Source organism: Ochotona princeps, chromosome X, assembly GCF_030435755.1.
Source record: "Ochotona princeps isolate mOchPri1 chromosome X, mOchPri1.hap1, whole genome shotgun sequence".
Lineage (NCBI taxonomy): Eukaryota > Metazoa > Chordata > Mammalia > Lagomorpha > Ochotonidae > Ochotona > Ochotona princeps.
Window position 1 is genome coordinate 74,386,394 of NC_080865.1, and position 24,977 is coordinate 74,411,370.

Here is a 24,977-nt window from a genome sequence, read left to right on the forward strand (position 1 = left end):
AAAATCAAGGATAATGACTTCATGTGACTATTAGGAGCGTTTAAATCCCATCATGTACATTAGATATTGAACATGGAATCCAGGAAATAGCACATTTTTAAAAAGGGCTATTTTCTGTGCCCTTTATCATTTGGGGGAAAATTCTCCTTCTTTGAAAGAAAATGGGTAAGAGCATCTTTTTGAGCTTAATTGTAATACCAGAGTGCCATCTGGTGACCATAAAGCCTGATTACATTTTCCATAAGAGAATTCTTCATTTGTAACAAAACTCTATGAAACCCCAATCTTTACGGTACTGCTCAAGCATTACAGGACCCGAGAGTGAAGGATGTGCTTAAGTGCTGCTCCATTGGGATATCCCTTGAAGACCTCTCCCATGCCTAGGCATCCTTTTTTATCAGGTAGTAGGGTTCGGGGGAAGAAAAATAAGAGGATAGCAGCCTGAAATGCGCAAGCAAATGACTTTAGTCTTCTGATTCATTTGGCTCTGAGATATTCAAAAACAGGATTTGCTGTTTCCCTATTGGTAGCTTTGCCCTTGAAAATAATCTGGCTACTGTGATCTTTGGCCCAGAGTCTAAAATCAGAGGGTATTGAATAACACCAAACACCGTCAAATCATCAATATATGGGAAGAAAAGTGTTGTCTCCACATTTCCAACCACCTTACTGCCTGGGCACAAAATGTGTCACCACAGTACAGTCAAGGTCTTGGTGTATTCTTCATATTTACCTGGGCTCAGGTTTTAGGAAGTTCTGTCACCCCCACCTCAAGTGGCACCAAAATAAGTCTCAACAGATGACCATTCTTGCCATCTCTCCCACTCCATCAATTCACACCAAGACAGGTAAGTGTACTGAATATGAACTTTATTGTGATTTGGTTTATGTAAGGCAGTGTGGTAAAGGCATTGCAGAAGTAATAGAGACTGGAAAAAATAGTAGAAAATGAGCTACATAAACTACAAAATATTTTGTTTTAATGAATGCGAGCTGGATTACACTAAATACTACAACTACATTTTATTATTGCAGAAGCACTAAAATATTGTTGGAGGCTGGCGTTTGGGTGGGATTAGGGAAGGCTACATGGAGGAGGAGATGAGATTTATGTTGGGCTTTGAAGAAGGGGTAGAATATTGATAAATGAAGATGGTGGTAGGAACATTTCAAAATAACTGAGTAGAAACAAACAAAAATAAAAACCTGTGGAACGACTGAAAAACAAGAGGGCCAACAAACACCCCCGGGGGAGTGAAGCTTCCCAACTGAGGGGAAATCTTGAGAAATATGGGCTGAAATCCAGTCTCGATCCCCCAGACGGGATCTTCAGTACCAATGATATTAGGAGGCACAGGACAACGGGCTTGTTTGTAAACCTAGCAGCAGCAAGAGGTTTCACATTGCAATCAGGGGCCCCAACCTGGCTGTACTACACCTGGATGGATTCGCTCATATTTTTGCTACGTGTGGTACTTACTGATCCTCGCTCTTGCCCACTGACTGCCTGAATGGTAGGTCGTGCGCGCCCACATGCGCGTGTGTGAGTGTAGGTGTGTGTGTAGGTTGGTGGGGGACCGAGGATTGGTCTCCCACTGCAGCTTCTTCCTCTTGTGGCACATAGCTGGCTTCCATTGAGCTCAAGTTCACACTCTAGATCTCCCTAAACTCTAGCTCTTTATAAAGCACCTAGGAAGCTTCCTCAACATGAAGGTGAAACTCACTGTGAGGGGGTGACCTGGGTTAGAGCAGGATGACACTTTCCGGAGGTGGCTATGGTTGTGGTGGTGGTTGGTGGTGACGGCACTGGTGGTGATAAAGGTTGGGGGCTTAAAGCCAGGTTTGGCTGCTGGGTGACGTGCTGCTGGGTAGTCTATGGTGTTCAGTCAGGAGTTGGGATGCCAGGCTAGACCAGCTTGGCCTTGATCATCCCTCCTCCTTCTGCAGAATGCCCTACAGAGGAGATATCACTGGACAACAGAAAACATCCTAACATCTTTAGGGTGTCCAGGCTTGTGTAGCTGTCCTGCTTGAACTCTCACCCCCGGAAGCCCCAGAGATCTTGTCCTGGCAAACATGTATATCATCTCCAGATAGGACTGTCACCTCCCCCTGTCCAGCTGCTGGAGGTATATAGGTTATGTAGCTACTGATGCTACTTGGATCGGGAGGTATGGGGAACTTATCAGAAGAGAGGAAATGTAAATTACTGTGAATTCCATTGTCTCAAAAGATTGTGGATCTTAGCTAAGACCTAGCACCTGACAGAAAGTGAAAAGATGGAAAGCTCTGTCAGTATTCTTCAAGACTGGGCAATTTAGAGCTCAGTGAGATCATCGCTGGAAATGACCTTGAAGCTGATGTGGCCTTGCTTGACTTTGGCAGCTGGACCACCCTTCTTACGCAGGTACAAAGATTTCAGATCACGGCAGTCACTGGGGTCAGCATCCAGTGTAACCTGCCCCAAGAACTGATCACGGAATTTTCGTTTGTTCCAGACCTGGAAAGACAAGTCAAAGAAATAAAGATGAGCAATTCTCTTTGACCCTGGCATCTTTCCAGCAACATCTAGAGTCTAATGATGAACCCAGAGGGATCAATTTTAAAAGTAAGTCACCATTTCCATCTTTTCTTGATGGCTCTGTGGCTGAAGAAAAAACATCTCCGAGTATAGATCAAAAAGTCAGAAAGCAAAGTGTGGGATTATCCTGGACCTGCGAGATGCCTGTCTCAAGGCAGCTGGAAAAGTCAAGGCAGTAAGACCGCAGTGGTCCACTCTAACCCAGCAGCTAAGGGCAACTTGCATACACTTCCCCTCATGGGATTTTATGATGTCTGTAAGTCAAATGTGCCAGTCAGCATGTGAGCTTGTGCCCACAAAGAAAGATATGAAGGAGATTTAGCCTGGAGATGAGCAAGGAAGTCGGTCCCTGTGCTGGCTTGAAGGCAGAGTGTTCAGAAATACAAAGCAGACTCACACAATGAGTAGAATGACATTTTGAATTCGCTGGGGGGTCCTTGTTTATATTCTCACCTGAACTATGATAGGAATGTCAGTGGTCCTCCTGTAGAAAATGGCCTGGGTGTCAAAGATCGGATGCACAGTATTCTTCTGGACGGGAGAGCGGACTTCCTCCTTTCCACACTTGATGATCAAATACGGGTTTACAGCTGGAACAAAGCGACATTGTTTGCTTATCTACCGCTTTCGTAGTGATCAGAACTCCCTGATCTAGGTAGGAATGGAGCCATTGCACTTGTAATTTAGCGACTTTCAATATAACTGCTCAGCATCAAAATCACCCAAAGACTCAGCACTTTTACTCCTATCTCCTTTTCCATAATTGATGGAGGACTACAAGAAATTAATAGTATGAAGACCATGACCACAGAGGTTTATATCCCATTCTCTGTCACAACAACATTCAACCTGATTTCTCTAGTCTGAAAGCCCCACAGGAGAGAATCATTTTGCCCATCATATGTGCACCAAGTAAAAACTGAAGTTTTGCCATCTCGGGTGCCTCTGCAGTTCTTACTTTCATTGGCATACTTCTTCTCCAGGCCCTCGGCACTGTGGACAGTGATCTGAGTAACTACTTTCGGGTACCCACGAGCCAGATTCCAGCAAGACATCTTGGGCATGTCCAGAGTCAGCTCCCTGGAACATTAAAAACAGGAGTCGCCTGCTGATGAACAATCTTGCACAACATAGGCTCTGCCAAAACACACATCATGGCTGCAAAGCATGAAACCTAATCAATTTCTCCCCAGATATGGCTTACATTTTATGAGTATGTTTTCCTTTCTATTTGCTTTAAGAACCAGCAAATAAAGATGAAAGTGGGCAGGATTGGAATGAGACGTTCGCTTTTGTGATTGAAACATAATAGAGAGGCAGTTAGGGGTGCCAGTTATCAGACAAAAGACTATAAGAGAACTGAACCTAAAATTTAAATGGATGGGGTCAGCATGATGGCTTTCCTTAGCTAATCCTCCACTTCCAAGCATCGGCATCCCACATGGATGTTGGTTCGTGTCCCGGCTGCTCTGCTTCCCATCCAAATCCCTGCTTGTGGCCTGGGAAAGAAGTGGAGGATGGTCCAAGTCCTTGGGACCCTGCACCTATGTGGGAGATCCTGAAAAAGCTCCTGATTCCCAATTTCGTGTGGGCTCAGCTCCATCTATTGCAGCCACTTGAGGAGTGAACCAGCAGATAGAAGAGCTTTGTCTCTGTCTCTGTAAATCTGCCTTTCCAATGAAAATAATCCATGTATGCACACACAGACACACACACACATATGTACACACACACACACACACTTAGGCTATTCGTATGTCTCCTTTAAAGAACAGCTCAGAAATCTGAAGCTCAGTCCTCCCCTGGGAAATTTCCCATAACCTCACTTTGAGAATATATACCACCATCATTTTAATGAATTTATACTGATTCAAACAAGTTATCCCATTGATCATCCTCAGAGAAAAGAAATGGGTGAGGGGGTTAAGAACTGGGAACACAGCAAAACACACACTTAGGCTATTCGTATGTCTCCTTTAAAGAACAGCTCAGAAATCTGAAGCTCAGTCCTCCCCTGGGAAATTTCCCATAACCTCACTTTGAGAATATATACCACCATCATTTTAATGAATTTATACTGATTCAAACAAGTTATCCCATTGATCATCCTCAGAGAAAAGAAATGGGTGAGGGGGTTACGAACTGGGAACACAGCAAACAACAATTTGGTGGTTTTGCCAATGTAACTGTACCTGAGCTGGACAGGCACTTCGGAGAAAATTCTCAGGAGGAACTCACTAGTACGGCCATGCTGGAACATGGTTGGGACAAGCACATAGTTGCCCTTCTTCAGGTACTTGCTCAGAAACACAGTACGAGTGTCAATGTAAGTAGATGTTCCAGCACGCTCCTGAATATACAGGTGGTGGAGGCGGAATTTGCGATTTATCTCCACCTGGAAAGGAAACAGGATGAAATAACCTGTTCTGTCCAAGTCACAAAATTTGTGTTGAAACAAAGACCTTAAAGCCTCTGTTTTATTTATCCAATGGTCTTTCATTATTCCCAGAATCCCAAACCATCCTAATTTTGACCGTTTGCCTTCATTCTCCCTGCTCAAAATGTCCATTCTTACCTTGAAGAGTTCAAAACCAACGATGTAATTGTCTGGTCTGCCCATTCGGCGGTAAGTGCGCAGGTCCTTCTGCTGCAATGACATGATGACCTTGTGGCCATCCTCAGGAACAGTGAAGATGTACTGAGGGCAATGATGAAGTCAAAGAACGGAGTTAGCACTCACATTTCAGATGAGCCAGCCAAATGGCAGGCAAAAACATTCTACATTGAGAAGCAGACCCTTGGGTTAATTTTCTGGCCTTTGCTATTAACCATACAAAGAGGTATGGAACAATTATTTGCTAAATGAAGATCATAACACTGGCTTCTCCCTATACCATGCATCATGTGCTCAGGGACTGTCATGCCAAAAATGCATGCTTTTTTTTTTTAATTAAGTTACTGGTAAGTTGTTTCTTTACAATTATTTCTGTCCCCTTGTTTGGAAAATCTGTATACAGAAAAATCCCAGACTCTATATAAAGACAAAAAATTTCTTATGCCACTCGACATGTCACTGCAAAACTGTCCTCAGCTGGCCTCCTACGGCTAGCCTGGACATGTGGCTTGTGCTGAATCCACCTCGTTGGAGAACTGATGCTCCACTGCGAGCACTTTAGGAGGCTATAGATCTGTGTCAGATATTTTCCAAACACAATCTGAGGACTCAAAAAGTTGTTGGGAGATGGAGCTAAAAGACAGGATGAACACTTGGCCTACTGGCTAAGATGCCTCTTAGGATGCCTGAATTATGTATCTTAGTGACTGCGTTCCAATCCCAACTCTGTTCCTGCTTCCTGCTAATATGCACCTAGGGAAGCCACAGACTCAGTACGTGGGTCCCTGTAGATTGAGTTCCAAGATCCTGTTTATGGCAGGCTATCAAAGAGCTGTACTAATCAAAATAACTATTACAGAGGCAGCCAGAAAAGATGGCTTACGTTTGATAATGTTCCCAAGTTCTGTCTCTGCAAAGAGACGGTCTTTTATGTTTTGCAACCATCCAAGACAATCCCTGAGGACTGCTATTACCTGATAGAAGCAAATGGAAGACCTGATACTAAACAAATATGGTAGAAAGGACCAAAGTGAGGCCTGGGTTTCCATCAGCAGGAAAAAAAAAAATATGGAGGCAAATGAAAATCCTTGATAAACCTGGGGATTCTGCAGGAAGGTGTCACGGTTGTTGTAACAGCCTCCTGAACGGTTCATCAGGGGATCATCATCCACAGTCCAGCATCCCAGCACTGATTCCATCTCCTTTCGACCGAAAATAGGATTGTTCACATTGCGGCAGACATAAAGTTTGTGAAAGTTGCGACAGAAGTCCTCCAGGCTCATCCTAAGCGAGATAGTTGCAGGGAAGAAACGAAAAGGGGGACTTTATTGTTAACCCTGTAGTTCTGTGTAGAATCCTAAGTGATCTTGGTACAGAAAAACACTCCTCACCAAAACTCTCCATCATCAGACATCACAAGCCCCAGGTTCTTGCGGTCTCCTGCAGTTAGCTGCTGCCACTCTTCAGAACTAAAGATTAAAAAAAAAAAAAAAGGAATAGTAAAAGTTGTTATGTTTGCCTATTGACTTCCTACAATAACCTGGGTGCCAAAGGATCAGGATGTGTAAGAATTGAACCAACTTTATCTCACCTCTGGCTAGGTCACAGACACCATGCGAGATGAGAGCCCATAGCCATTGCTGAGCAATGAAGCCCACTGGCACTCCCAAAGGATGGATTTGGGAAAACTACTGGGCCTTACGGGTGTTAGCAGTGACAGGAGAATGCCACTCACATTTCACTCCAGGGACCACTCCATTCCTGTCTGCCCAGGGGGTTCCTCAGGCGGACCATGTACAGCTTCTCAGTACTAAAGACTTCCACAAGTCTCTCTCCAAGACGCAGCTTGCGAATATCAGTCATGGTGTAGGTGTGGCCCTTCAGGAGACCCCAATCCGTTTCAACTTCTTGTTCTTCCTGGCTGGGAGACTGAAAAAAAAAAAGATGCATAAAGACACAGGTATTGGGACACCCAAGTCCTGGTTCTCCTTCCTTCTTGACTGATTTCTCCCAGTACAGGTGAAGCAAGTTCTTTCTATGAAAATGGAAATTTTAATCCAAAATGCTTCAGCTGATGCCAACACAAGTGAAAGAAAAAAAAAGAACAAAATTTAACAATTCCCTTAGGCAGTACCTGTTCAAATTACCCAATAAGGCACAATGACGTGAACTGGGAAGTATCCATTCTACAGCAAGCAGCTATAACCTCAGTGCTCAAAAGCAGAGACAGGAAAGATAATTAATAAGAGACCAGTTACAGTTTGGGGGCTACAGAGGCCACCAGTGGGATGACTGGTACAAAAGGATAAAAATTTTAGAGCTTCTCATCCCCTATGTCAGGGTTCATTCCACATTTTGCACACTTTGCAAGTTCCCTTAGTGTTTTTTTGCTTGTTTGTTTTTGTTTTGTTTTTGTCATGGCTCTCGGGGTTTGAGGTAATGTTTACTGCCACCGTGTATTCTGAGTGATGAAGACTGATCACAGAAAGGTTCCTTCAGTAAATACAAACCTCAATGGAGCAACAGATTAGACCGCCTTTGGTAAATGTTTTGAACAGTTCTCCAAACAGCTTGTACTTCTCCTCAACAAGCTCAGTGTATCTTCCCTTCTGCATGTCAACAGTTTCTGCCAAGGTGCCCGTGAAGTCCACGATTATATCAGTCACGGTCAAACCATCCAGTGCTTCATAACAGCCTAGGAGCCTAGGGGCAAAGATATAAGGTTACCTTTATAAAATCATTTTTTTCACATCAAAAAAACATGGATCAAAATATTAGAACAGTCATAGACCAGCCCTGACCGTCAGTTTTTTTCTCTAGATAGGAAATGAGAGATATTTTAACATTATAGTCAGCAATTATAAGCCTGAACTATGTTGCTCAAGAAGAGACCATACAGGGAATCCTTTTCACACATAGAGATTGGATAGTGAAAATTAGGTGATAAGGCCATGCAATCTTTAGATCAACAGCATGAAAAAGTATACAAGAGAAAGTGAGAATTTAATGGAAATCAGACCAGCTGAGTTCTCTCTCATCTGAGATTTCTGAGGGCCAGGGTCAGGAGATTGATGGAGATTCGACCCAATTCAAACAATGAATTGGGCGGCAAGAGAATGCGCCCCAAGCAACAAATGGGACTCTCCTTTTCTCATGTGCCCTACCGACACAGACTAGTCAATCTTTTCCTTACTTTGCATAAGCTTTTTCCAACAGAGCATTCCAAAACTCATTCATGGAGGTGGAGAAGGAGAAGACCAGATCTCCATTGATAGTGGGCAACAAATCATCAATCACCACTTCGGTCCATTCTCCAAAATGCCAGAAACGGAAGCGAAATATCCCAGCATATTTCTCTGGTTTTCGAGGGTCCCATTCCTGTTCCTTATGGTTTGGAATTGTCTGGAAATATAAATCCCTTCAATCAGGCAGTATCCACCAAATCACAGCCAGTTATGGAGACAACAATGAACTTCTGACAAATCTGCACAGTATCAGGAAATACACAAAATACATCTGGTTTGGGTCTAGATTGGGAAGTCATAGGCCATTTTGCCCACAACTTCTGCTTTGTCAGTTCTGTTTCACAGAGTTATTGCCTTTACTGTCTTGTGCACACACAGGAAAACTACAAGGTAGCTTGGGGAACCAGTCAGGAATTACACATCTCTCAAAAATAACCCATAAACTAGATAATGAGAAATGAACTATACAAATTTAGATTACATGTTTAAACACATAAACAACACATTTTAATGAAAAAGACCAAAATGCATCTCATTCTGGAGATGTCATGTAAGTTCTACAGAACATAGATTTCATTCATACCATAATTAAAACTATGTTTTGCAAATTTTCTTTCATATATCAATTATACCATAAAATTATTTTTTCTTAGGACAGAAAGTTAACACTCCACTGCCTTGAACTGTATCTGAACTTTGCTAAAACTACCACAGATGAGAAATTGAAAACTGCTTGAGATGCAAGCACTAGTACCTTTGTCCAGTGAGCCTCCTGAACAGCCAGACAGGAAAAGGCAGAAACCATTGGCTTGTGCCCCAGCCTGCCCTGGATCAGCTGGTGGTTGCTGATGTTGCCCACAATCAGACGGGGATCATCACAGATGTCCTGTGGATACAAAACCATACCACTTCAGTGTCTATGGTGCCAAGCGCAACACCTTTCATTGGGGATATTGGATTAGGATAGTAACCAGGATTTCCATAAAAGAGACAAAGGAACTTAACACAACTGTGAAGAAAAACACAAAGTAGCAGATCATCTTGCCACTGAGAAAGGGTCACATGAGAAATCAGCAAGAGGACTGGGAGGAGGGAATATGAGATGGGATGACGCGTCCTGGTGGAGGGCCCGTAGGCATAGCTATCCTTGGAATTTGGAGCAAGTTTTCACTATAGTTACGAAATCTGAAAGGTGATAAGCACATCACATTGTGATCCTGTTTTGTCAAGATGAGACTTCCAGAAGCACTTGTGGTGGCAAGGGTAATTTCATTAAGAACTGAGATCTGTTGGGCATGAATGTTAATGTATTTTCTTTCCTAGGAAAATGAATTAGGATCCCTTATAGGAAGATTTTTTTTTCCTAACATAAAGCAAAGGTAATAGCAATCTCCATGGCAACCAGAACTTTACACATTTTTGGATGAGTATAGACGACAGCAGCGTTTATATAAGGTAGTAGTAGAAAACCCACAGGAATACCTCAACAGACACTCTTCTCACAGTCACGCTTTGGGCAATGTTTTTTTGGGATATATTGCCTATGTTTTGCCCCCAACAAATATTAGTGGTGGTGTAATTTCCACTGTAAGTAGAAAAAGAAGATTCTAGCAGTACAACTACAACACCATATGATGAGGACATGTGGAGCCACTTTCCACCATGTGATCACTGCCCAGAGGAAGGATTCCCCCAAAGTGCCCCTGGTGATAGAAAGAGGAGGTTCCACAAGAATGACAATGCTCAGGTTGACTAGAGCAGTAGGCAGCTAGACAAAGGTGGAATATGGAGGCAGAACAGTTAGGGGGGATAGGCCTATGAAAAGATAAAATGATAGACATGAAACCACATTGCTGAATATATATGCTTGTTTGTGTGTCCGAGAGTATCAGCCACCAGTTGCAGAGTTCAAAGGCAGGAAATACCAATGGAATCCAGACAGATGGAGAAAGCTTCATGGAAGAGACTTTTGGCCATGACCTTGAGATTCTGGTTATCCAACAGAAATAAATCTTTGTCTCAAATGGAAAAAAAAAATCTAGACATATATCCTTATTAGAGACAGCTATACTGTTTCAGTCCTCAAACTTTTTTCTCCCTTCAGGGACATAATTCTCCTTGATGAAAGGTCTGGTCTACAGAATAAAACATTCCATATATTCTTTTAAAACCAAAATAAGTCTGGAAAGATATAGGCATTCTGGGCAAGGACAAGTCCAAACTGAAGATTAATTAGGCATTCTTCTGCCAAAAGTAGATGGCGAGATGGGTTGTCAACTCTGGATTTTCTGGTCTTTTTATGTACTGATTTTTTAAAATGTGTTCCTGGTTCCTTATAACATTTTTCTTAGAAGATTTATTTTCTTACTAAACATTTTTCTATAGATTGTGAACTACTTGGTTTTTGTTTCACTGTTGAACATAAAGACTCTGACATTCATTCTTTCCCTTTCCTAAAATGTGATTTTTTTTTAATTATTTATTATTTAACTTCAGTAATTACATTGTATTATGTGACACAGTTACATAGATACTTGGGTTCTCCCCACCCCTCCCCAAACCCTCCCACCAAAATGTGATTAAGCATTTCTTTCCAGTTCGTTTGGAACAAGCCATAAAGTTATACAGTGATTCTGGGGGGACCTAGTTGATACATTGAATAGTTTTCTAGCACAAGAAAACAATAAAACGAATATCACTATGCAAAAAAAAGCGTGCTTTTAGATTATAAGATCAGTGCTCGCCTTGGTAGCAAATTTACTGGATTAATAGAGCAAATTATTTGCTATTTTAATGTAACTTTACTAGTGGTTCGAGGTATATTACAGTTATCGAATTTACGCAACTTTCATTGTTCAGTAACCCACCCCTTAAGTCATATAACTAGTTTGTTGGAGACCTAGGCAGGAAGGTTTCGATTCTTCACAACAATGTCTGGTTGAGACACTTCACGTTGACCTCTGTTGGAGTGGTAGGAGTGGGTGTAGAGAAGAGGTCACAGCTTGCATTTTCATAAATTTGAGGTGGCCTGGGATCAGGGGACTGGAGGTGTTGAGCCCCAAATGGTTCCCGGCTGCATTGCAATGGTTGCCATGATCCGTGGACTGTGCAGTTTGCCAAGGTAAAATTGTTTTCTACAGATTTATTTTTATTGGAAAGGCAGATGAACATAAATAAATAAATAAATCTTTAAAAAAAAAACCTCAGGTAATTTTATCTCTTTGCATTTTAGCTTATCAAGGGTCATCACACAGGGTACTATTGTGCAGCATCCCCAAAAACAAAGATGCTGCTACCAGGTCTCCCACGTGGTACACAGTCCCAAGGACTTCCTCTATTGCTTTCCCAGGACATAAGAGGGAGCTGGATGGAAAGTGGAGCAGCCAGGACACAAACCGCAGCCCATATGGGATCCCGGAAATAAAATGGGCCAACTGAACTCTCTTTGATTGTATAAGGCATCAACTTTTATCATCTCTCACTCCTTTTTCATTCTTTCAATGAAAGGGATAGTAGGAGACAGGGCTATCCCATCAAACTGAGGCTGTTAATACCTACTGGTGATGGTCAGCCTACATCTCAAAGCTAAGAAATTCATTACAAGCGTCTTCTAAAGCAAAATTTTTGAAGGTGAGTTAAATAGAGACAGAAAATGTGGGTAGACACTGAATATGCCAACTGTAACTTATCCAACCCCACTCCTTCTGCTCCAGTAGCGGTCCAAGTGAAATGCCTCATCCAGATTCTACATGCCAACTTTGAGTCCCTTGTGCCCCAAACTAGGGGAAAGGCAAGTAACCATCTCACTGTCTTCAAATGTGTTCCTTCAATGCCACCTGGCTGTTAGGTTTGCCTTGAAAAACATGCAGGATGAGGGGGGAATCGGGTGTGATCCTGACAACCTCTTAACAGGAGGTCATGTGCGTGGAGCAGGGGGGCACTCCAGGGTGGTGCAGGTGACAAGGAGAAAGCCTGGATCCCAACCATGAAGACTCCCAGACCTTCACCACAAACTATTAATACGAGCAACAAGGACTATATCCCAACTGCCAAGGAGGCCACAGGGAATTGGATGCCCTCGGAGGCCGAGTACCCACCCCCAACCGGAGCTTCCGCTGGGGATGGAAGAAGTCCAGACACTACCATACAGAAACCAATGTCATCGGAAAGACAACCAGAAGCCCTGAGCGGTCCGCAGAAACAGAAGAACAATAAATGTCCTTCGGGACCAGGGAGGAGAGCTTTCTCTGGTCCGAGCCTGGCTCCACCTCTGGACCCCCACCCTCCCTTGCAATGACCATCAGGATGACTCCGAAAACCCCTCATAGCAAACAAACAATCATACAAACTAAAAAAACCTAAAATAAATAGACAAACAACAAAAAGTAGAGCTTGGAATCTGACAGGAAAGAGCTGGCATGGATTTGCTCATGCCTCGCTGGGTGGGACACGAAGATTAGTCACTCTTCACCGTGGTGTTGGGGACTTTCCTGCACACCCCCCCCCAAAAAAAATGTTCTGCACCTTAATTGTTGACAAATGTCTTGTTAGAGTTACAAGCCAGTCTAGATTATTCTAAAATCTGCCAAGATCAGTAAAATCATACTTCAACACAACAAATGGCTGAATACTAAAATGAAATAGACACGAGACAGCTGAATGGTACCTTATAGCCATTTTAAGGTATATAGCAGCCGGTCCTGTATACAAACTAAAATTGAAATGTCAATGAGCAAATCATAGGTTGTGGTTAAGAACTTGTTTTTTGTTTTTTTTTAACATACTGGTTATGCAAAACCATGTCAATTCCATAATGTTACAAATTGCTGTTAATGTTATATTGGGACTCTTAATTGACTGGGATGATATTCTACCAGCTATAACTTTGGACCAGAAATGGTCTCCCCAAGAAACTGTTCAACCCATCTGGACAATAAGTAGCTGGACTCTATGTTTGGTATATGTTTGCAAGGAAAGAATCTTGATTGAATTTGAACTGTAATACTGCACCAAGGTGGAGGAATCCACCAGGGGGGAGGGGTGTGGGGAGGGGTGGGGGGATTCCCAGAGCCTATGAAACTGTCACATAATGCATAATGATTAATAAAAAAAAAAAAGTAAATGAAAAAAAAGAAAAAAAAAAGAAAAACATGCAGGACTGGGGCCCGGCAGCATGGACTAGTGGCTAAAGTCCTCGCCTTGAAAGCCCTGGGATCCCATATGGGCGCCGGTTCTAATCCCGGCAGCTCCACTTCCCATCCAGCTCCCTGCTTGTGGCCTGGGAAAGCAGTCAAGGACGGCCCAATGCATTGGGACACTGCACCCGCGTGGGAGACCCGGAAGAGGTTCCAGGTTCTTGGCTTTGGATCGGCGCGCACCAGCCCGTTGCGGCTCACTTGGGGAGTGAAACATCGGACGGAAGATCTTCCTCTCTGTCTCTCCTCCTCTGTGTATATCTGGCTGTAATAAAATGAATAAATCTTTAAAAAAAAAAAAGCATGCAGGACTACTCACACTAGGAGAGTGCATGGTCTCTGCAAAGAAAAAGAAACTCCCGAAGAGTCTGGGCTAAAAATACCAACTGCTGGCGTGTCCCATTCAGCTGGTAGTTGGAAATTCCTATTATTTTTAACTGTCTCTTACTCCAGCCTGTACACCTTGTTTCTCAATGTCTTTCCTCACGTGTCATTCCCATTCATTCTTACTACCATCATGTTAACCCCAGATGAGGTACCAACAGAACCTCATCCCTGTCTGTTAGCACCAAGAAAACATAGTGAACTGGCCCCAAGGTAGGGTATTCTGCAGAAGAAAACTGAACAAGGGCAATCGTCGTAGAGGCTGAACTCAAACCCCAACCAGACCGTTGGACAGAATTTTGTACAGCTGTCATTTCTTCCCCCACAACTGCCTGTGCAAATTCTCCTGAGATCTGGCTCCATTTTAGTTGGGGATTAAATGTGTCTGATTCTAAGATGCTACGGGAGTTAGATATGAATCAGTCAGAAAAAAATCCAGAGTGTGGTAGGAGAGGAGAGTGGCTGGAGAGCTAGGAAGACATTTCTGTGGGAATTTGGCACACAAACTTCATACTAAACTATCTTGCTTTCAGTCTCATTAACACACTGTAACTCAGGATAACTCAACTTTTAGGACTTAAGACTTGGTATGTTAGGATTTCAGGAGGAAAGCAATGCCAAGGACACATGGTCCTAGATCATATGAAAGCGCTTCCAAAGATTTGTAAGAAATGCAAGTGAATTGAAGTGTTCAAAGAAAAGAAATTGGAAGCTTATTTTGGTATATATATATATATATATATATATATATATATATATATATATATATCACGCATAAGCTTTGCATAAAACACATTTGCACGAACTTTGGCCTATTGATGGAGTTGATAAGGCTTTTTCTCTGACAGATGATTTGGCACTGAATAACTACAAAACACTTTCATAATCCCACAGTCCCGGTCTGTCTAAAATGGCTCCTTACAGCACAGCAAGGAAGGGCTAAGCGGGAGGGAGGCAAGCCCAATCCAAGCCCACCACGGTGGCAAGGGTTGACTAGAGGAAAGTTGGTTCAGGTATCAACTACCAGTGCTTACAGGCATGGAGGCTTGTGAAAGGTGGAAACTTTCGAAAGCAGAGAAGCAAAAGAAAATAACAGCCTAATCCTACTGCTTCCATTTTGAAAAACCTCAAAAAAGAGCTGTGATTGAGTGTGAGGCTATGTGGCATGCCAAGGGACAAGATGTCGGTAAGCTTCCCTGTTCACTGGGTTTTCAATCCTGCCAATGAGACCGAGGGGGCCAACAACCCATCTGGCCTTCCTGAGCCAATTTGGGAGGCCCAGTGCTGTCTCTGTTTTCCTGATGGGAGGCCAGAGAACTCTGACGTGGTTCTTGACCGCAGGCTTGGCCTCCACTCTGTCTGGAAAGGAATCTGTGGTTTCTTTTTAAGGAGGCTCAGATGGTGGTCCAGAACCTTACTTTTTTCCCCTACTCCCCAGAAAAGGCCCCTTCCCCAACCATTCCGATCCATAACGACCTCCCCTTCCTCAATATCCCTACATTATTTACTACCTGCCTGAAAATACCCTTGCATATAATTGGCATTTATTTCTTCTTTAACTCTCTTTGATAGCTCAGTATCCATCTCCCCAACTAAAATGGAAGTGCTTCACTACACAGGCCATGCCTGTATCTTGCAAAAGTCTAGCACAAAACAAGTGTTCTTTCTCAAGTGGAGCTCTCTTTGGATTTAATAATACTAAGCTCACAGTATGCTCTCAAAGGGGAGGATGCGGATCAACATAGTGAGGAGGAACTAACTTCGAGGAAATGACATATTTTGGCAAAAGTGGAGACATGGGGGCACTTGCATTTTACATTTGAGTGCTTGGGTCTGATGTCTGCTTCTGCCTCCTGACCCCAGGTTCCTGGTAATGCAGACCCCAGGTAGCAGCAGTGATACCTTGAGTATCTAGACTTCCACCACCCACATTGGAGACCTAGATTAGGTTTCTGGCGTCTGCATCTTAGCTCTGGCCCCAGCTCAACCTCAACAATTGCGGTCATATGGGAAATAGACCAGCCAACAGGATATCTCTCTCCCTCTCCCTCTTTTATACTCTTTTTATACTCTTTCTCACTCTTTCTGGCTTCCTCAAAGGGAAAAAAAAAAAACTAATGGAAATACAAACAACTCTCTCTCTCGGACATGGCAGCATGGTAGAATGAAACCTTTTGTGGCATTTGTCATCAAACCTAAATTCAAACTCTAGCTTATTAGTACTCTAACCCTGAGCAAATCCTCACCTTCCCTCAGAGACACAGCTAACGTCATGGGCAAGGTGGGACAGGGGTGGGAGAGAGAGAGAGAGAATACTCTTCCATCTGCTCTTTCACTCCCCAAATGCCTGCAAAGGCTGGGGGCTGGACCAGAATGAAGGCAGAAACCCAAAACTCCAACTGCGTCTCCCACATGGGTGCCAGAGACCCAAAGATCTGGGCCATGTTCCTATGTCTTTCTACATGCATTAGCAGGAAGCTGGATCTAAAGTGGAGCAGCAGGGATTTGAACTGCCTCAACTAGGGAGGTGAACATCACAGGCTTATTAGTAACTCACTATGTCATAATGCCGACCCCTGTTACTTTTTTAAACGGGAAAAACACTCCAAAGTTATTTGTCATATATAAACCTTGATAAGCCATGGTAAACTAGGGTGGAATTAAGTAATATATACCAAACTTCCGTGGCCCATAGTAGGTTTGACATGAATGTTGCTTTCTTTCTCTACCCTCCCTGTTGTTCACCCGCTCTCTGTGTATCAGGTACTCCTTCACCCTAGAAGGAATACTGCTCATTTCAGAGGCAGAATGAACTAATTATTATGGTTATTAAAAATTGTTCCTTCCCTGCAAATCTATCTAGGACTTAGTCTATAAATTTGGAAGCTGAAAGCAAAAATTGAAGGACTCTAGACAAGACAGAAAGGAAAGCATGTGTCCACCAACAGGCCAGCATAAGCAGCACTATCTGGGTCAAGTGCGGTAGCATCGTGCCTAAACTACTCACCTTATAGGTACTGGGATCCTATATGGGCACCAGTTCATGTCCTGGCTGCTCTATTTCTCTTGCAACTCCCTGCTTATGGCCTGAGAGAGCAGTAGAGGACAACCCAAAGCCTTGGGACCCCGTACCTGCTTGGAAGGCCTGAAAGAAGCTCCTGGCTCCTGGTTTCAGATTGGTTTAGGTCTGGCCATTGCAGCCACTTTGGGAGTAAAACAGCGATGGAAGATCTTTTTGTAAATCTTACTTTTTAGGGGCCCGGTACGGTCGCCTAGCAGCCCCTAAAAAATCTTGCACATTCCAGGATTCCATAGGGGTGCCAGTTTGTGCCCCAGCAACCCCACTTCCCATCCAGCTCCCTGCTTGTGGCCTGGGAAAGCAGTTGAGGATGGCCCAAAGCCTTGGGACCCTACACCCGTGTGGGAGATCCGGAGAAGGCTTCGGATTGGCACAGTCTCGGCCATTGTGGCCGTGTGGGGAGTGACTCAGTGGATGGAAGATTCTCCTCCTGTCCGTATACTTGGCTTTCCAATAAAAATAAAATGAATCTTTTTTTAAAAATCTGACTTTTAACAACAATAAATAAAGTTTTTAAAAAAAGCAGCAGCAACTGCACTCTGCTTGGCTCATGCCTGTGGAATGACTTCACATTGGCGTGCAGCATTGCCTCCCAGTGTATCTCTTCTGCCCCCACCCCAGAGACTCATCTGTAGCAATCTCTCTTCTGTATCTTCAATCTCTTCCTTACTGTATGCTCCTTGACCTAAAAAACACGTTAAAGTCTGGCCTATTTCAAAAAGACACCTACCCAGTCTCTCTGCCTTACTGACATCCTTTCTTTAATACCTAAGCATCAAAACAATGGTGGCCTTCATCATCACCATATATTCATTAGCGACACTCCCAGACTACATGTCTTAATTTTCCTCTATGCATTAAAAAAAAGGCCTTACCTGTTTGGATATACAATTAGTCAGTAGCTAGTGAATTCTATCCATGTTTCCCAGGTCAGGAAAATGATCTTCAGGATTGTCAACAACTACAGGCACACAAAGGCCGGACGAGTATGATCTTCCTTCTCACGGAGACAACTTTTGCAAGTGTCGTATTTTAAAAATATTCCTTCTAATAAAGATTGTAAGTTTCGTATTTTAAAACATTATCATTGTTTACCAGCAATAATTAAGATATATCTTTGAGTTGCGTACCCCAAAAAGTCTCAATGTAACCAATGTATTTTAGCACCACCTGGTGGCAACCTGCAGAAACTGAAGTAGCTCTTCACTGCAATTTCATTTAGAATAAACTGGAAACTTTTTTAGCTTTATTTTTATTTTATTATTTTTTTCTTCTATCTTATTTTTCATTTTATGGAACAATTCCATAAGCTCTGGGATTTCCCCTACCCCTTCCTTATATTCCCTCCCCTCCTAACTTATTTCCCCAACATTATTACAATAATACAGTACTTTATATATTCCTGTTGTTGATGTTGTTTCACAGTTTATCATTTAAGGGAATGTACAGTAACTGTGCAATAGGGGCTATCATATCCAGATGTGAAGATACAATGCAGTATGCACCTCTACTTCCAAATCAAGATGGACTCCCACTGAAACTGTTAAATATATCTTGACGACAGGATGCTAAACTGTCTGCCATTGTCTTTACTAACAATGTCAGGACACACTTGAATAACAAAATGATGGAGTTAAACTGGAAATTTCAACTAAAAAGTGACAGTTTGCTATCACTGAGGAAGGTAAACACTGTGTTTAGCCAATAAGGTGGTTCCATAATAGTATACACAAAGGTATCAAATTAAGGGGCCAGCACTGTGACAGATTCCATACGGGTGCCAGTTTGCATCCTGGCTGCTCCACTTCCCATCCAGCTCCCTGCTTATGGCCTGGGATAGCGGGACAAGTACTTGGACTCCTGCTCCCACGCAGGCAACCGCAATGGAGCTCTGAGCTCCAAGTTTCTGTCTGGCCCTACCCTGGATGTGGTGGACATATAGGTAGTGAGCCAGATTGAAGCGCTCTCTCTCTCAATCTGCCTTTTAAATAAATAAATAAAATCATTTCTAAATAAAAGGCGCCTATGTCCTAGAGCTGGTGACATGGCACAGGTTAAGCCACAGATTGCAATGCTATCATCGCATCGGCCTGTTACACTTCTAATGTGCCTGAGAAAGCAGGAGAATAGAGCCCAAGTACTTGAGAGACCCGAGAGAATTTCTGCCTCCTGCTTATTGTAAGCATTAGGAGAGTGCATCAGCAGATAAAGTTCTCTGTTACCCTCTCACTCATATATATACGGGTGTGTGCGTATGTGTGCGTGTATATGTATGTATTTAGGACATTCATGTCTGATCAGTTTCTGTTCCCCACCTTTCTATTTCCCTCTCTTCCTTGCAAAAGCCATTTGAACTAAAGCAGATTTAGAAAACCTTAAAAAAAATTTCCCTATGCATGATTGTTATGTTAATTAAATAGATAGTGGTAACCATTTCACAATATACTCATGTATCGAGTTGTACATGATAAATTATGCAATTTTGTTCATGAATTATGCATCCAAATAGCCGGAAATGGACAGATAGGGAAGGGAAGAAGCTGGCTCCCAAACAGATTTCAAGAGAAAAAGTAGATCCCAGCAGTTATGAAAAAGCAGATTTTCAAAAGGGACCAGAAAATGGAAGTTACCTGGGGACGTTTCCACACCACCTTGCCGGGGAGCAGTCGGTTGTAGAAGAGAGACTCATTCTCCGGCAGGAAGGTGGGGTCGCAGAAGAGTCGACTGTCTCTGAGGCATTCCTGCTTCAGTTCTTGGTACTTCTGGTTTTTGAAGAGGTTCAGAGTAGGCCCCATGGTGTTCAACTGTTCCTAGAAAGGAGAACAATTGTTGTCTTTGGAGGAAGAATTTCCAGGTCTTTCAAAGATGACTTGAGGCTTGGGAAAAGGCAGTCATTTCAGTGACTTTGCTCAGAGCTAGATGTTTCAAATTTGGCCTTACAGAAAAAGCCGTTAGTTTCAGGGAACCGATCCAGGCTCTGCAACTCATTAGTATGGGACCTCGGGTAAGGCACCTAAACCATTTGGGAGACTCCGTGTCTTTACCTGCCAACCAGAGCAATTCAGGCCTTAACAAACTCATTGGGAAAGCAGATCATGTGAAGGTGGCTTGTTTAATGTGACACATTATAATCTAAAGAAGCAATCTTCTATTTATACCAACAGAGAGCTCAACGTAAAGTACGATTTTAAACTTGAAAAGAAAATCTTATTACTACATTAAGAACAATATGCTACCAGCAATGAGGTTAAGCAGTGTCAATGCCAATCTGAACATTTGCCCAGGTTCCTTTTTGGTTACAAAAGGACCCCACTTTTTGTGCTGTTCCAACCTACAGTAAACACTGTTAGGCCTCCTGCTTTCCTTTAGAATGGTTTTGGTGGTTTGCCAGATGCTGGGGACTGCAAATGCAGCAGAGTCTGAACAATCAGATTCTTCTGCTTGCCAGAACCTCTGCAGTCCCTCAACATTCTTCATAAAGGGGTATTTCCTGTCCTTGGGAAAGCCTTCGGCCCCCATCAGCCTCAGCCTCCCTTACCGCACAACCAAATGGCGAGTCTGAAGGAGCCTGCAAAGGGAATCCCTGTTACGAAGAGAGCTTGTCTGCACATAGAAGCAGCAACATCCATTGAGAAGGGAACCAGACTTGATTTTAAAAACCAGTATGAAGGAAGGCATCGTATTATTACAGGGTTAAGCAGGCACTTAGAAAAAGTTATTCTGCATCCCCCCACTGGAATACGCCATCAAATCCCAGCTATACCAAGCTTCAGATCCAGCTCCCTGCCTACAATGCTCTTGGCAAGGCAACAGAAGAGAGTTCATGTCCCTGACACCTACCGGGGAGATTCAAATGGAGTCCTTGGCCTCCTGGTTTCAGCCTGGTTCAACCCTGGCTGTTGTGGCAATTTGGGGAGTATACCCAGTAGATAGAAGAAAATTATTTCTCCCTCTCTTCTTCCTCTCTACCCTTGTTTGTCACTCTGCCTTTGAAATAATAAAACAATTTTTTAAAAATGCTTTCTCAGCAGACAGAATATGCTGCTGGTAAGGACAAATCAAACTTTGATGGAATGCCTTTAGGTTCGGGGGTGCCTGCTTCTTGGGGTGTCCAGTAAACAAAGAATAATTGGTCATTAAGCTGAGCTTTCCATAAAGTACAACAGTAGCCTCAAGTCTTATCGGGCTTGTTTAATAAAACTGACAACCTCCCCCCCATTTCTCACTACATTACAGAACTGTGTGCCGTTTGTCAAGTGACCTTGGTCTCTTTGTGCTTCAATTTTTCTCCTCGGGAAAGTGAGGTTTATGTATACATTCTTCCCTGACACCTCAGCCATGCCAAATGAGATGGTCAGGGTAAAAGGGAATTGTAAGTTGAAAGCACACCATGTGTGCAAAATATACTCTGAAGTCCTCTCATCACTTGGCACAAAGTTGGGCATACAACTCGAGCGCAGAAAATATCTGAACAGATAAAGGATTTATGGAGAGCTCATCAGTGTATCGAAATTCATTGTTTGCGACATGCGGTTCATATTTTCTTGCATATTCCCAGCACTGCACTATGTTTAGCAGTTATTATAGGTGTCCTTCATTCTGTATCAGCAGAAATGGCAGCTCAGTGAAGTGGCAGCTAGAGACCAGTAAGGCCGACTCAAACCCGGGTCTGTGTGATGCCAAATTGGGCGTGCGGCTTTCCGTCACACCACAGTGTTTCTTTTTGGTTACTGCTGTTTCAAAGAAAGGATTTTTAGTTCAAATGAGGAAACCCTCCAAAGCAAACAGGATACCCGACATTGAGGCACTCTGCCTAGAATTTATTGCCATGGCAGATATTGAAAGGTTCTTTATTTTCATAGTTTGATCGTCATGAGAGAATCTGAACCCTTAACACGGAGGTTCATCAATTATCCGGCAGAAATTCAGAAATTCACAAGCTGGGTTCGTTGTCAACAACTTGCTCGGCTGGAGTGGAGGAGTGGGAGGAGAAGAACTTGCCTTCCTTGCTGTCTTATAGCACCCAATGGTGATGGGGAAGGGACAGCCTTGAAGACATGTTTTTCAAGTGGAGAAACAAAATCCAGAGCTATGAATAAAGACCCTGGGTGATGCACATAGAAGCCAGAGAGTCTAGCTAACAAAAGAATATGACCTCCTGAACCACGGGTGGTGAGGCAGCGTGGAGTTCAGCGCTGAGATAAACAGCTGAAGCAGCATTATTCAAAGTTAGAAGCACCCACTGCTTAAATAAGAGGAATCCCATGTCTACAAGGAAAGTGATAGGGGCAGGTCTTGTGTATGGAAAGTTGGGACTTGCCAGGGGAAGTTGAGGGAGCCTGCATACACAGGCTGCAGTTAGATGAGGGAGCTATTGCTACTCACTGGCCTGAAAGGCTTGACAGAGCCAAGCAAACCCATAAAGCAAAACGTCTCCCTTCTTTTCCAGTTGGTCAGCCTTAGAGGAAAAACCAGATTGTGTTTAGGGGGCAAGAGGAGTAGAGGCATTTAAAGGGGGAGGAGGGAAAGAATATGGCTCCAGGGACATCATGACTGGCTCTTTTGTCTCTTTGCCCAGTTTCTCTCTTGTTCTACACTTGAGGCAAAAATCAGAGTAAAGCAATCGATATTTGCAGGTAATTGGGATCCAGGAAATACGACTTCCATCTTGGCACGGAGTATGTGCCACTTTAGGCACAACTGGCACTCCTTACCCCCACATCTGGGGATGATGCAAGGAAAAAAAGAAAACTTGGATAAGAAGTCATTAAAAATCGCAGTGCCGTGTCACATGCCTACAAAGGCAAAATCAAAGCTTACATACAACGGCTTGGCTTCAACTGTTAACCAGATATTCTGGAGTCGAGTTCAGGAAGGTCCTCAGATACAGCACATTCACCTGTGTAAGCATTGGAGGCACCTCCCCTGCCAAAGAGCCAACTTTGCTCAAAGAAGTGCACAGAAAAAAAGAGAGAAAATACACAATTTCCTTTCATTCCCTTGCTGAAAAAAAAAAGGGGGGGGGAGGACTCAACTGAAAATAGAAAAAAATTCAAAATTATCCAAGAAGCGCAAGTAGTCTGAAGATCCACAATCAAAATCTCTGCCCCTCTGTTTCCCATTTAAGCACTCCTTAAGCACCCGGTCTGGTATCAGGAGGATCTGTTGAAATTACCTGTTAAGGAGGTGGTTAATGCAGAGCAGTATTATCTGGAAACATTGTTTTTATCTTCAAAAGCAAACCCAATCTCTTCTCTGTTAGTAGTGAAAACTGAAGAAATGTGAGCTTGTGCTTTAAATGAGACACACTGTTAAAAGACCAGCATAAAATAGCCCCTACACTACTCTCTATTGCTTCCTACTCACCTCTTGTTTAGGCTGACCTGCCTGCCCGGCTGCAAACTCCCATCCTATTTTATTACCTTTCAGGAATTGGATTCTGATTTTCGTAGAATGGCAGGAGTCTCTAGGAATCACTCAATACAAAGACTTGCTTTTACAGTAAAGTGGAAAGACTTGCCTGAGGTTACAAAGTGATGCAGCCACCATTAAAAGGGAGACTTCCTGACTCTAAACTACCTCTTTCTAGATAAAAAAGGGGGGGATGGGAGCACAAAACTTCCGTCAGGACATCGCTTTTAAAATTTTTGTTGTCCTCTTTTTGCAAGAATCCATTTATGAGTTTTGTTCAGGAACTGCAAGCTGTCAGAAGGTGAGATGATTTCAAACCACAGCTAATCAAAGAAACAGTTTGTAGGTTACAAAGGGGCTTTTTTCTGCTTTTAATTTAAGAACTGAAAACTCCTAAGGATAGGGGAAAAGCCTGCTTTTTAACCAATTTCTGGCGACATATGTGTTTAGGCTTTTCCCAAGACCACTTGGAACTAAAAGTGCAAATAAAAAATGCTATTCAAACCTGTAAGGATCACAGACGTTCACACACGCACATACACATGTGCACACCAGCATACACAACCTGCAGGAGGGATGAAAGAGTTCATTAACAATCCCTGGAAAAAAAATGTTTTTGTTTACTCCTTAATTTCAAAACAAAGATTAGTAACAGAACCATCAGCCAAATCCCAATGCACCAGTAATGTACACCAGGAAGCTTTATTCTGAAACTAGAAGTGACGATCAGAACAGCAGAAACGTGTTGAATTTTTCCTACTCGCTTTCACCAGACTTCAGAGTTCCAAACCCTCAGAACTAGCTTCAATTGCTAAACACCATCCTGCCAAGTAGCCAGTTAAGCCCTATAAGAAAGTAGCCAGGATTGAGGGTGATGGACTGAGCCCCAGCAAAAGAAAAAAAACAATCAAAGAATCAGAGGCAAGCAAAGCCAGGATTACAAAAGTGTGTGAGTGGAGGCTGGAATTGCAAGAGGTGGGATATTACCTGTGCAAGGGCAGAAGTTCCCTCCTGCTGTACAGGCTCGCAAGGAGTTAAGAAAGCCTGGGCTATCACTCCTTCCCCTGCTCCAATGTACAGTTTGTGCACCCTCCACCCACACACTCTACGAGGGCTCATGGCTCTTTCACATACGCTGTAGCCTCAAGATTTTGCAAGCATTTAATAACTTTCTCGTAACTGTGAGTCTACAAAAGCAACGAGAATGCCCTGCCAGTCAGCCAATTTCACCTCCTTTCCCCAGGTTTATCCTCTTACTATTTTGGGAGTAACACAAAACAAATACATATAGACCCACGGACACCCGCAAAAACAAGCAGACCAGATATCCTTCAGGAAATTTCACTGCCGGACCACCAGAGTCACTGCCTCCACACCCAAAAATAACCACCAGCAACAACAAAAGCCGTTACTTGTAAAGTTTGCAAACTGCTCGTCCTTCTCCCTGAACAACGAGTACACACAGAGC

The 24,977-nt window shown here is 43.1% G+C and overlaps 1 protein-coding gene across 1 annotated transcript; it reads right to left on the reverse strand.

Moving 5' to 3' along the window:
• Positions 1-855: 855 nt before the first annotated feature.
• Positions 856-24,853, reverse strand: CAPN6 (calpain 6). The gene is made up of 13 exons (XM_058658501.1): positions 24,497-24,853; positions 19,729-19,908; positions 9,195-9,326; positions 8,389-8,597; positions 7,706-7,898; positions 6,931-7,124; positions 6,587-6,664; positions 6,293-6,479; positions 5,157-5,279; positions 4,774-4,976; positions 3,540-3,661; positions 3,035-3,171; positions 856-2,500 (listed from the first exon to the last, which is right to left on the reverse strand). The coding sequence occupies exons 1-13, from the start codon at positions 24,626-24,628 to the stop codon at positions 2,318-2,320; spliced, it is 2,073 nt and encodes a 690-aa protein (XP_058514484.1). The 5' UTR covers positions 24,629-24,853; the 3' UTR covers positions 856-2,317.
• Between the last annotated feature and the right edge of the window lie 124 nt (positions 24,854-24,977).